Source organism: Zonotrichia albicollis, chromosome 2 (genome assembly GCF_047830755.1).
Source record: "Zonotrichia albicollis isolate bZonAlb1 chromosome 2, bZonAlb1.hap1, whole genome shotgun sequence".
Classification (NCBI taxonomy): domain Eukaryota; kingdom Metazoa; phylum Chordata; class Aves; order Passeriformes; family Passerellidae; genus Zonotrichia; species Zonotrichia albicollis.
In genome coordinates, this window is record NC_133820.1 from 72444191 (window position 1) to 72456780 (window position 12590).

A 12590-nucleotide genomic window follows, 5' to 3' on the forward strand; every position below is an offset into this window, starting at 1 on the left:
GAATTTGACGGAATCACTGCTTTTATGGTGTGAGATTTTAGAAAGAGAAAGGGGATAAGGCGGCAGCTTCAAAGAAAAGGAGGTGATCTAGATTTACCCCTTTTTTTCTGATCGCCACCTAGGAAGAAAGCTTCAGTGTTCCTCTTTGTGTGTGTTTTCTGTGCAGGCAGTGTGGCTTCAGAACCAAATCCTGCTCCATCTTTGTTGCTAATTTCTTTCACTCAGTAGGGAAGAAACACAGAACTGGAATTTCGTGCCGCATACAGCATTTGCTGCCTAGCTAATCACCTTTCCCGTCACTGCCATTACAAATCTGTTCAAATGCAACTTTCTTCAGCATACAACATATGTATCTGTGGGAATGTAGCACACCATGTAAAGGCTCGCTTAGCTGGTAATTGAAGTGAGCAGACTGATCCAAGGGCTATTGAAACCAGTTTGAAAACACCCATTGATTTCGCTGGACCTCAGGTCATGGCTTGGGGGAGTTTTATTGTTGCCTTTAGTGCGAGTGTGGGTTGGACAGAAAAAGGTAAACATACTGGGTAGATGTTAACACAAAGTTAACAGATTTTGAATATCCAGTGTCTCTGTTTTCTCCTTACTAAATATGATAACTACAAAATAGATTAACAGTTTCTAAAGGCCATAATTTGTTCTCCTTCTCCACCATCTAGTACTGTGGTGTTTATAAGCTTTTATCTGTTCAGAAAACATTTGGGTTATGTTGCTCTTAGAAACAGGAAATAAGTAGTGGTAAGAATAGGAAAAAATTTCACTTTACTTACTGGCTTCACTGAGAATTTCTTCTAAGTAAGTCTCAAAATTAAAAAAAAAAAATAAAGCCAGGAGATCAACATTGAATGTGAAAGACAGAAAGAAAGAGAGAAAGAGAAAAGAAGAAAGAAAGAAAGAAAGAAAGAGAGAAAGAAAGAAAGAGAGAAGAGAGAGAGAGAGAGAGAGAGAGAGAAAGAAAGAAAGAAAGAAAGAAAGAAAGAAAGAAAGAAAGAAAGAAAGAAAGAAAGAAAGAAAGAAAGTACAGTTGTTCTCATGTAGAAAAAACGGTTCTAAACATTTTTAAATTCTAAACAAATACTTTGATCATATCCTTACATTTCAAGGCAGTATTTCAAAAGTCTTCCCTTTATTTTTAAATTTCCTTTAAATTCTAGACTTCATATTTAACATGAAAAATCAAAACAAATCCAACTGACAAATGCTATCAAATACACACTCCTATGTGTATTGTTATTTTGAGTTCATGGTATGATATTCTTAGAATAAGCTGGATATTGTGATAAGTGCAGATTTCATTCTAGTTGGCTAATTGTAATTGAGTCTGTTATGCAGTAAACATAGTATCTGTTAGGAATACTAAGGTAGACTCAACATGGTGGGAGCCATAGATAAAAGGAGCATTAAAGCGTTTAAAATTCAATCATTAGGTTTCATTGCACCCATCTGCTACCAGAAAATATAATGGGCAGCTTGATTCATTGACCCTTAACTGTCATTTTTGAACCATGTTTTCTTAAATCCATATTTTCAAGTCAGACTTAGAGAGGTAATTTGGTAAGAGAATGCCCAGTATATTTTAATGCAATTACTTTTTTCTTTTCTTTACTTTTTTTTTAAATATATATAATCAGGTTTTTTTTTTTAAATATATATAATCAGGTTCTACTATTCCAGTGAAAGTAGTTATTTCATATTGAATATGGTTAAAAGCAACTAATGTTCAACTTCATTAAGACTTCTATTAAATAGAAGGTTTGCTGAATTTCTGCTATTTTTTAATTCATGAACTATTACCTTTTAGTAATTATTTCTGGGGATTTCTGTTACACTAGAATTATACTTACATGTTTCATTTCCACAAAGACTATACAGCACGGCACAAGGGCTAAATACAGATTGCAACTGTGGAGTGCTTTGTATTTTGTTTCCAAATTATATTTTATCTCTTTCCTTTTGTGTTCTGAAGCAGATATTATCCTTGGTGGGGTGGGGGGGAGGTTGGAGAGTGGGGCGGGTGAAGTGCCTACATCTCTTAGCAGATCTATATGTGTGGCACACAAGTAGACTGTGCCACAAAATAGCAGTTTTACTTAGTGAAAGCAGGAAACAATGTGATAAATGAGGATAATTTAATGTTTTCTCAGCAATGGCAAACTATTATGCTGTTCTGTCATCTGAAGTTTTTGTAATGGAAAAAGTGGTTACATATATTTCTTTACACAACAGGACATAATTCCTGAAATATTTATGTAATATAGAGACAGATGTATGTAACCTAACCTTATAATCCCATTTCACAGCTTTCCCAAATACTGGGAAGCTCAATAAATGGGAAGCCGATTATATTGGCACTGTAACTCTATTAATAGGATTCGGATTTGCCTTATTGACAAGCCAGTACTGTTAATATGATCCAGTATATTAAATTGACAGGAAAACTGGAGCGATAGAATGTATCTACATCCTAATTGACAGGGAAGCTCTTTCAAAAGGTTCTTAATGTGGTTTTTATTGACAGAGTGGCTTCAGTAAGTACATATCATTGGTGAGCAGTGTAAATTTATTGGATGCAACTGTACTAGCAGATTCAGGTGGAGTTATTGTTTTGTCTTCCCATACTTCCATCTTTACTTTGCTATAAGTTGTGTAAAGCTCTCTTGTAAGACCTTTACAAATGCTTGTTACAACACCAGTCTAACTGCAGCGCTCAAAGGCATTTGACAAGTTGTGAATTATTTTAAATGTATTCATCATTTTTAAATGAATAGCGGCAGTGCAGAGCAATGCAATAATGTGTCATGAATTTCATTATGTTTATTTATCAACGCTGTGATAATGTTATTGTACTTTCAGCTTGAGCTCTTTCTGTGGTGTGATGTTTGGCACTTCTTCCTACATTCTTATCTTGCATCTTCTCCAAAATGTAGTTCAACTTCAGAACTCATATTACAATTCCTGTTTCCTAGTCACATTTGACAACTTTCCACATTCTCTTCTGGGATCATGCTAATTTCATTGCACTTCATGTTTCTCCAGTGCAAAATAAAATAAGGCTCAGAAACCTGAATTAATTGTAAAAAAACCCAGCAATCTGAGTTTGGTCTGGAAAATCTTGATTCCCTTTTCCATAGGAGAAAGTTTTGGGTTCAGTTTCCACAGTTTTTCTTCATCACATCTTTCTTAGATAGAGATGTCTGACCTTAAACACACATCCTGCACTGGCAGAGAAGCTGAAGGCTTCTGTTGAGCTGACTTCCCTGCCGACAAAGAGACAAGCTTGTTCCTGAAATGCTTAAATGTTTTATTTCATATCAGAAAGTCTGATGTGGGTCTGGTCTCACCTCATCTTTTGAATGTCACTCAGGTCTACTTTTTTACCAGGATCACTTAAAATTATGTCATTCTGTAGTGACCTTTTTAGCTTCTTCAGTCTTCTGACTTGGTGCAATCATCAGTGAGATGAGAGGAACCTTGTCTGAGCCTTGTGATTTCTAATCCTTGCACTGTGTTAAATTCCCACAGCCCAGGCTTCTGCCATCTTTAGTATCCTATGCATTACAGAATAAACTCTTGTAAAAATTTAAAAAATAGTTAATTTCATTAAACAAATAGTGAAAACAACTGAAATAATCTACAATGACTTAGTATGATACCCTAATCAATAAATCAACAATAATTAATTTTGGTAACAAGCATGGTGCTTGCTAAGTGAAAACAGTGCATGGATTAGGCATTTATACAGGGAGACCTGCATTCCTTTGCTTATGGGAGAGGATGGTAGTGTCTGTCCTCAGAGTTTCACTTTTCAGAAGTCACTGTGCAATTGACTGAAGAGCTCAAGACCTGCTCCTCTCACAGTTTTGCTTTTCTCTTTCAAGCGAAAGAGAAAACACGAGCCACCAACCAACACTTTAAGAGCGACTACAGCAGCTTCATGAATGATATTGCCTTGTGCATTTGACTGTTTTTACTGCTCTGTGTTTTCAATGTGCTTTTGAAGAATGCTATATATGTCAAAAATTCACATAAACACACTGTAGGACTTTTAACACCAAAATACACATCTTGCAGCAAGTGTGAAATTTCCCAAATATGTACAAGTCATATAAATTATATATCAAAAGCATTTTCAAAGGAATGAGAGTGGAGAGCACATAGTAGGATAATTTTTTTTTTTTTAATAGCCTATTTAATTTTGTCCTTGAAAGGAGTAGAATAACCTATGAGAGGTTTGTGGCCAGTTTTTGCTTTTGTTGTTGTTTGTTTTTGCTATTGGGATAGTGAATTTTCTTAATGAAGTAAATCTTGTGGAAGCAAAAACTACTATTTCAGGCTAACTATACACACTCACTGGCAGTCTTATACTGAGAAGTCTTTGTGAAAAATTGTACTATGTTGAACCCACACTGTTCCTAACAAAATGAAGACAATTGTCTGCTCTTTCAAAACTCAATTTGGCAGAATACAATTCTTTTGCCTCCAGAAGAGATTGCCATTATATAAGATCTTTGTTTCATGGGGGAAGGGTGAATACTTGGAATTCAGCTTTTAAAGAAAAGGCACAGAAGATGCTTGAATTAGATATTAAGTGGCAGTCTGATAAAGGTGAGAGATGTTTAATTTCATTTTTGCATTTAATGTTTAATTAAAAAGAAGTTAGAGTCAGCAAAGACATTTTGCTTTATTATAGTTCCAGGTATGAACACCTACATAAAATGGAGCTGCATTAAATAATTTCAGAAAATGTGATACTTCTTCTTGTAATTCTGAGAAAAAATTATGAATATTCTAGTCACCTAAAATTCATAAATCTGATTAATGTCTAAGTCTTTTTTACATATTTTGGAGTACATCTTTTCCTCATATGACAATTATTTCTAGGCATAATTTGTCAAGAATACTTAAATATTGAATTTCTCTCTCTGTCCCTGTCTCTTTCTTTCTGACCTCCTCTTTTTCTTTGTAGGCATTGATTTTTTTACTTTTTTTATCAGAGGGACCTGTTGAGTTGCAAATTCTTTTTTTTAAAAAAATATCCAATTTTATTCAAACAGTATGGAATACAATAAATATTGCTAGAAATCTTCAAAACTGTGGCATAAAAATGTTTTTATTAAAAAGTAAAGAGAAAGAGAAAAATAGCTCAGAAGCTCTAATTTTTTAGAAATAGTCTGCTTTTTGCAGCAATTCTTGAAAACAGAAGACTTGTGAAGTTGTCTACTGTTCTGTTACTGAGCAATAGCAGATTTTTTGAAACCTGATTGATTAATATGATGCTGTAATTCTAATCCTGAGTTTTAAAAAAAATAGAGTGTGCAGAGCCACAGTAGGACACCTTATATATATGCTATATAAAATAGCATAATATTTCAACAGAAGTAAACACATATACCTTGTGAATATGAATTTATGAAAAGATAAAATAGGATAAGAGATTAATATAGCCCATTGCTAAAAATATTCTCCATAATTCATTGTGTAATGCTTGGCCCAGGCTGGTTCAAGCTCTTTCCAGTGATGAGGCTTTTACTGTTTTTTTTCTTATGGGTTTATTTAAGGTTAATGGATCCTGTGAAGAATTTGTTTCTCATACTCTGTTCTTGGCTATAATTTTTCATTATCCTTTCTCTAAATTAAACTTTTGGAAACTATAGCCATTCCAGAATTAATTAGTAGAAACTTAACAGTTGACTTTCAAAATTTTGAATGGCTTTATTTCTGAATCTATAAAATTTAGTATTCCAAATTTACCATGTGAGACCTATATTTGGCAAGAATTTTAGTTTATCTAGGTCCTAGTGTGGTCATAATATACAAGTCCTGACAGGTGCAATAAACTGAATAGTTTTGTTGACAGTTGATGCACTTGGAAAGATATTCTATGTGCTGTTCATGAAAACACTGTCCAGTTAATGATTTTCCAAGTCCCATTATTGGACTTCAGCAATTATATTGTCACATTTGAAATTCCATACCAGAAAATCCAACCAGCTCAAGTTACCTAGGGAAGTTCTGGGTGCTCCATCCCTGGGGGTGTTCAACACCAAGTTGAGTGGGTCTTTGAGCAACCTGAACTGGAGCAAGGTATCCCTACCCTTTATGGGGAGAGAATGGGTATCCCTATCCATTATGGGGTGATGAAATTTAAGGTCTCTTCCAACCCAGACTGTTCTATGATTCTATGAAAAGTATATTTTGCACAGGTTTAATTTGCCTCTTCTTTTATTTTCCTTCTCTTCAATTCACTGAAGTAAAAGGTAACAAAATCAAACTGTATATTTTCTGAAAGGATGTAACCCTTTCTTTTTAAATTTTTGCAGTTTTTGAAAGGTTCCTATGCATTCTGACCTCTTTTTAAATGGCTTTTTTTAATGAGCTTCAGCTTCTGAGAAAGCTGTATCAAATACTTGTACAGAAATCCTCAGACATTTTTCTGCAACATTACACTAATGACGGTGTTTCTAAAATTTCATATTTGATCCAGAGTCACGTATTAGAACAGATAGGTAGAAGAAAATATTTGTAAAGGTCTGTTACAGCAACTGTCAAAAAAAGAATTTCTGTTGAATGGTTTAAAGGATACTCTCATTGGAAATTATCTGGTTCCACTAATCTGTGAAAATGGGCCATAAAACCAGGGCCACTTCTCTAAAATGGCTTTGGACAGTTAGGTTGGTATCACAGACTTTAGTTTTCTGATGGCAGTGGACATTATTGCTTTTTTTTTAAATTTTAGATAACATTTGTCCTGCTACTGGACAACCTGTGCTGTGGAAGCTGCTGGTGATCTAGCTGATACTCCAGCCCTCAGTCTTGAATTACAGAGATAAAAAAAATCACATTTCTTTGCCATTTAACTCTGGTGACTTTTGGAGACAGATTGTTCCTGGAGATTTTTTTTGGAGGGAGGGTGAGAACAAGGGTGGAATTTGTTTTATTTTGTTCTTCAGAAAGTTAACGATGCTGGCATTTGAATAATTTTCAGTTATTTAGCAGCAGACTGCAATTCCAGGCAATTCACTTCTGACCTGATGCATCTTATTTAGCTTTAGCTATTGCACTGGACATCTTGCTGGTTGTCAAGATTCCCCTATGCCGATGATGCTCCTCTGCAGTATGATGTACCTGACAATAGATGACCAAATGGGATAGTTTGTATTTCTCGAAGTCACATTGAGGGATTTTGGCCGATTAGCTAGAGTAGCTGACTAGAATTTAGGTGGTTTTTTGCAGGTGAACTGTGACTTACCTTTAAACTGGAACTCTGGAGTTTTGGTGATTTTGTTGTCCTGGAAAGGACTGTATATCCAGAGAAGAACAAGAGGTTTTTTCGACTTTTTAGGTAGTATTTGTTTCTTTGAGTTACAGCTATGCAATTTAAAGAGGTATGATTAATTCATGAGCTGGAATGTGTAATATCACTTCCATAAATGTTAAAGTGTAAAAAATTTAAGTATATGACCTCTCACTTCAGCTGGGATTAAAACAAAAAAAAAAGATTTTTAGGGACTTAGACATGTTAAACATTTGTCTCTCTCATCCATTGTGAAGCAGATGTTTCTAAAATTTCTAAAATTTCTAAAATTCCTCTAAATTTCTAAAACATTTCTAAAATTCCTCTAAACTGTCAAACCTTAAAATGATTTTATTTATCAAAAATTTAATAGATATTTTCATACATGCAACAGTCCTCCCTTTTGATGCCTGTATTTCAGAGGGCTGTTACAGCTCAATACAAACATTATACCTTCATAATTCATAGAAGAAGGGCTAATGCTTTTAGTACAGAAAGAACTCTGAGCTCTGAGTCTGTATATGATCATCAAGTACTTACATTTGTTCTTTTGTAATAATGAACTTGCTGTAACATGGCACCCAATTCATAGTATTGAAGCAAAATGCAATATGAAGGTAATTGGTCAAATTATTATCTAGTTAAAGGTCTTTAATGATTACCATAAATGCAGAATTTCTCAGCAGCTAAGATGTGGCCATATCTTTTATTTTAATATCTGTGTATTGGTTCATCCAGGATGTATGAAATACTTTTTTGCTATGAAAAAGCAGAGACAAAAAGTATGACTTGTTCTTACAGTGGTCCAGTTTACAGTTAAGTTCTTAGAACCATCAAAAAGGAGAAATTGTAATTATTTTCAGGACAGAAGTGTGACTTTTAATCGCAGAGAATTAATGAAAAAGCAGTTTATAGCAGGCATTTTGACCGTCATGAAAAATGGAAATGTTGATTCTGGTAGCAGCTGTGTTTAGGAGGAGACAGATGTCTTAAGTAAGTAAAAGCATAAGGTCAGTTTTCTTGGATATCTCTATTTGAGATATTAGACATAAAAAAGAGACACGAGTTCTGCAGTTGCAAAGGTTTATTCAGGTTGATGAGTGCTGGGTTCTGTAAGTGCCATAATGGCTGTATATGAGTGTATATATCTCTCTTTTTGATGCAAAAAAGAGAGATACTAGCTTAAAACTTGCAGGAAGAAAAGAAACAGTGGAATTATAAATGCTTCCAAAATATGCATTTGAGATATACACACAAGAAGGCTGAAATATAATTCCTTTTTTTGTTGTTTCCAATATTTGTTTTTTCTAACTTGATACATACTAAATGTGAAGATGAACTTTTATTCTAATTGCATATACTAAAGCTAGGATGGATGTGAACATAGTATGTGTTATAATCTTATTTTTTGAACAAAAGAATTTAGAAACTAGGGGAAAGTGCAGTGTACATTGACATGCATGCTGAACGGAAGATGGTTCTATATTTTCCACCCCTTCTCTAAGAGACAAATACATTCATGGTATACAAGCACATCTATTTCACAAATCCCTTGGGAGTAACAGGTGTCTGCCCAATTTCTGTTGCAAACAGCAGTGACTTAAATTCTGGATGAAACTTTTTGCTTCTTTTCCAAGCTCTAATACTCCAACCATACAAGAAGTAGCAAATATTTCTAATTACCTCCTACTGATAAAACCAAAACAAAGATAAAAACTGGGGAATGGGGAGTGGCAGGGAAGTCCAGATATCTAAGATCCCAGTCACCTGTGTAAGCATTTGCTGTGTGACATTAAACCTCAGGCCCTCAGCTCCATTAATTGACTGCTGGCCGTGTTATGGATACTGATCCGCTGGATGCTGCTGCGAAAGCCGGAGCTGCTGCGGAGCAGAGTGGTGTGATGTGAAGTGATGCAGAAAACAGTAGAAGCTCTGTCGCTAGGTCAGCTGCAAGAAGAAGTGACGTGCGTGAATGTACAGTATGCGGAGTTTTCTGAATGATGCAGTCTCTCTTTCTCCCAAAGAACTTCAGCTAATGATACAAGGGGAATTCAGTTCCCTTTGGCAGGACTCCATGTTGGTCTGGATCCTCTTAATACTTCTACTTCTACAGTTACTTGGCTCATGCTCCTAAAAATATACATGACAGACTTAATGAAAGTATCTTCTTTTAAAAACTACTTGTCAGCAGTGATCATTCAATATTCTCGTTTGCATGTGTGGTTCTCATTATTCTGAAATAGATATTAATACTGATGAAAATTAAAGAGGAAATCCAAATATTTTCATACTTGCATTTTTCCAGTAGCATCTGAGAAACCCCACAGCTAATCAGCCATAAATCTTCTTGATTTCTTGTTTATTTTTTTCAATTCAAGTGTAATATAGCAGCATACAAAACTGTATTACAGCAGTAGGAGCTTCAGAATCCCAGTAGATGATGTAATTATGATTAAAAATTAGTATTATTGAATAATTCACTTTTTTAATATTCAAGAGTTATTTTTTTCTCTCATTTTCAATAACCATCAGTCTTAATATCTATCTAATGAAAAAACATAAACAGTGTCATCTGTCAGGTTACTAACAGAGAATACCACTTATTGGAGCTTCATTGTTTACTTTAGCAGGTAATTTGTGGACCGGAATCATTTAATTGTTCTGAGCACATAATTACATGCCAGCATTTTCCAATTTAATTAAAATGTACAAATCTGAAGATTAAGGGAATTTTTGAATTATTAATCATTTCTCCTCTAGGAAATCTTGTTGCTCTGCAGGAGATTTGTCCAGTGTACAACTATACGTATTTTTTTCCTTCTCTTTCACAGACAGACAATTTTCCCGCAGAGCCCAATTACATGGGCAGCAGGCAGCAGTTTGTTCAAAGGTAAGGCCTATTAAATAACTTTCTTGGCTTCCCCATTTGCATTCTTGTCAAAATTGCTTTGCCAGAGAGTACAATTCAACTTAGAACAAGTAAATACAACACTCTCTCTCTCTCTCTCTTTTTTTTTTCTTTTTTTTCTTTTTTTTCAATATGTTTTTCAGTAGCTCCACGTTCAAGGATCCAGAAAGAGCCAGCTTGAGGGACAGCGGGCATGGGGACAGTGATCAGGCTGACAGTGACCAAGACACTAACAAAGGCTCCTGCTGTGACATGTCTGTTAGGGAGGCACTCAAGATGAAAACTACTTCAACTAAAAGCCAGCCACTTGAACAAGGTGAGTGAAGTCTACAATGCCTACAAAAGCGTAAAGTCTAAAACGTCATTATCAACCTATTAGTATTGCAGTTGTGGTTTATCAGGAAGGAATAAACCACTGATATTATTATCAGAGAAAACAGTAAATCTTGTCACTAGCCCAGAAAAAAGAACACAGTGTCTTTCAGAATGAACATGAAATGAAACCACAAGTGTCCAAAGCAGATTAAAAAAAAAATATTAGTACTTTTGAAAATGATTAGAATATACTCTATCACCACTAGCATTGCCTGTGATATATTATATACAATCCTTCTGTCAAAGCCTGATTTGGAAATTCAAACTAGACACGACTGCAACAGATAAAAGAACACCAGTCATTTATATTCCTCATGTAGTTTGGAGAAGAGGAAAAGAAAATGCTTCGCATAAAAGACACGAGTAAAAATGAATCAGAAGATGTTTTTATTTCATGGATGCATTTTCCTATTTATAATGTTGATTTCACAATTAAGAATACTGTAAGAAGTGTCATATAATAATAAATCTTATTTTCAGTATACCTTCATTCACGTCCTGTGAAGATAGCAAAGATTGAGGCTGTCTGTGAAACAGCAAAATGACTTAGATCAGGACAATGACAATGTTCTCTGCCAACATTCATTCTGACAAACAAGCATAATTATTTCCTCAAATTGTGTCCAATTCTGTTTTTTTTTTTTTCAGATGTGTTTTATCTAATTAGGAGGTCTTTTATTTCCAAAGATGCACTTCTTTTTTTGAGAGACTCAGACAGACAAAGCACTCGAGCATTCTCTGCCTTTATGTTTTGCTTCTATGCTGTAAGCAATAAGGAAGTGCATCACTGAATGATTTTTAAATGTTTTCTGTTTTCCATTGTTTTACTTTGTTGTGGGGAGGGTATCTCAGTGTTAAAGATAGTTAGGAAATTATTAAATCAGTCAGCCTTAATAAGAAGTTATATTTCTAATTAAGCAGAAATATCTGATAAGCTTTTTATTAATTGTTGATTAATTGGACCTTGGTTTTTCACCTCTCAGCTTAGTCTGATGTGTAGTACAGTCATAAGGAAATACATATTCAACTTCATTTTTCTGATCATGTTGAGATTGCAGTATAATTTTTGCAGTGCAGAATATTTAGAATGCTGCAGTATAATTTATTCTGTATACATTTGGAGGTTGACCTTATATGTGACCTTATTTTCCAAATAATAAATGCCGGAAAGATTATTTTTTCCTGACCTTTTGCCACAGCAACTATCTGTTTATAATTGGCCATTGATCTGTATAAAGATGCAGTGCAGGATTTTTTTTTTAAAGAAGTTATTTGAACATATGTCTTATTCTCTCAGTTTTGTGTGACACGAAGACAAAAATTCTGGATTTTTAAAGTTTCACTAGGAAACTATCTAGTATTCAGATTAAAAATGAGTGGTTTTTAGAAAAGAATTGTATGGCCAGTGTTCATAATACTGCAGTTTGTCCAGCAGCATCAAATTCAATTCTGGGCAAAATATATGCAAACTAGTAAGCATATTATGCCAACCATTCCCATTGCTTAATTTGATTATAATGCAAAGAGTTATATGCAGGTTTACATTCGTCATTATACCTAGTTGAGCTGCCCTATTCATCGAGGAAAATTTATTCCGATAACTCAGATGAATTCCTCATGTTCTTATGAAATATATATTGAATTGTGGACCTCAAGTACTGTCAGCCACTGATCTACAGCAGTGGCTGTTTATGTGAATTTCTTTGCTGAAGACAATAAAATTATGGGGATAGAGAGACAAACTATTTTTTCCTTTTTTAATATATTTTTCTTTCCTCCAAATATAATTACAAATTGTAATGATATAAATTTGTTTGCTTGAATGAACTCTTCCGTCTCTAGTGTGCTATAATAAAATCATTGTTATAATATGAAAACTGAACCTGCATCAAGCACCTTATGGGATTTCAGGTCATGGCAGTAACAAATGTGGTGCTATGTGGTGTTCCCAATGAAATCAATGATTACTTGTCATTGAGATTAGCATGATTACGG

General features: G+C 34.4%; 1 protein-coding gene across 7 annotated transcripts in view; it reads left to right on the plus strand.

The window, feature by feature from the left end:
* The window catches only part of PCDH17 (protocadherin 17), a 90215-nt gene that overhangs the window by 19261 nt on the left and 58364 nt on the right, over positions 1-12590 (plus strand). For 6 of the 7 annotated variants that reach the window (XM_074535499.1, XM_014267248.3, XM_014267243.3 and 3 more), the window contains exons 3-4: positions 10144-10202; positions 10364-10536. In XM_074535499.1, coding sequence (XP_074391600.1) covers positions 10144-10202; positions 10364-10536 — 232 coding nt within the window. The remainder of the gene's footprint in view (positions 1-10143; positions 10203-10363; positions 10537-12590) is intronic. The other variant, XM_014267247.3, reaches the window with a different exon arrangement.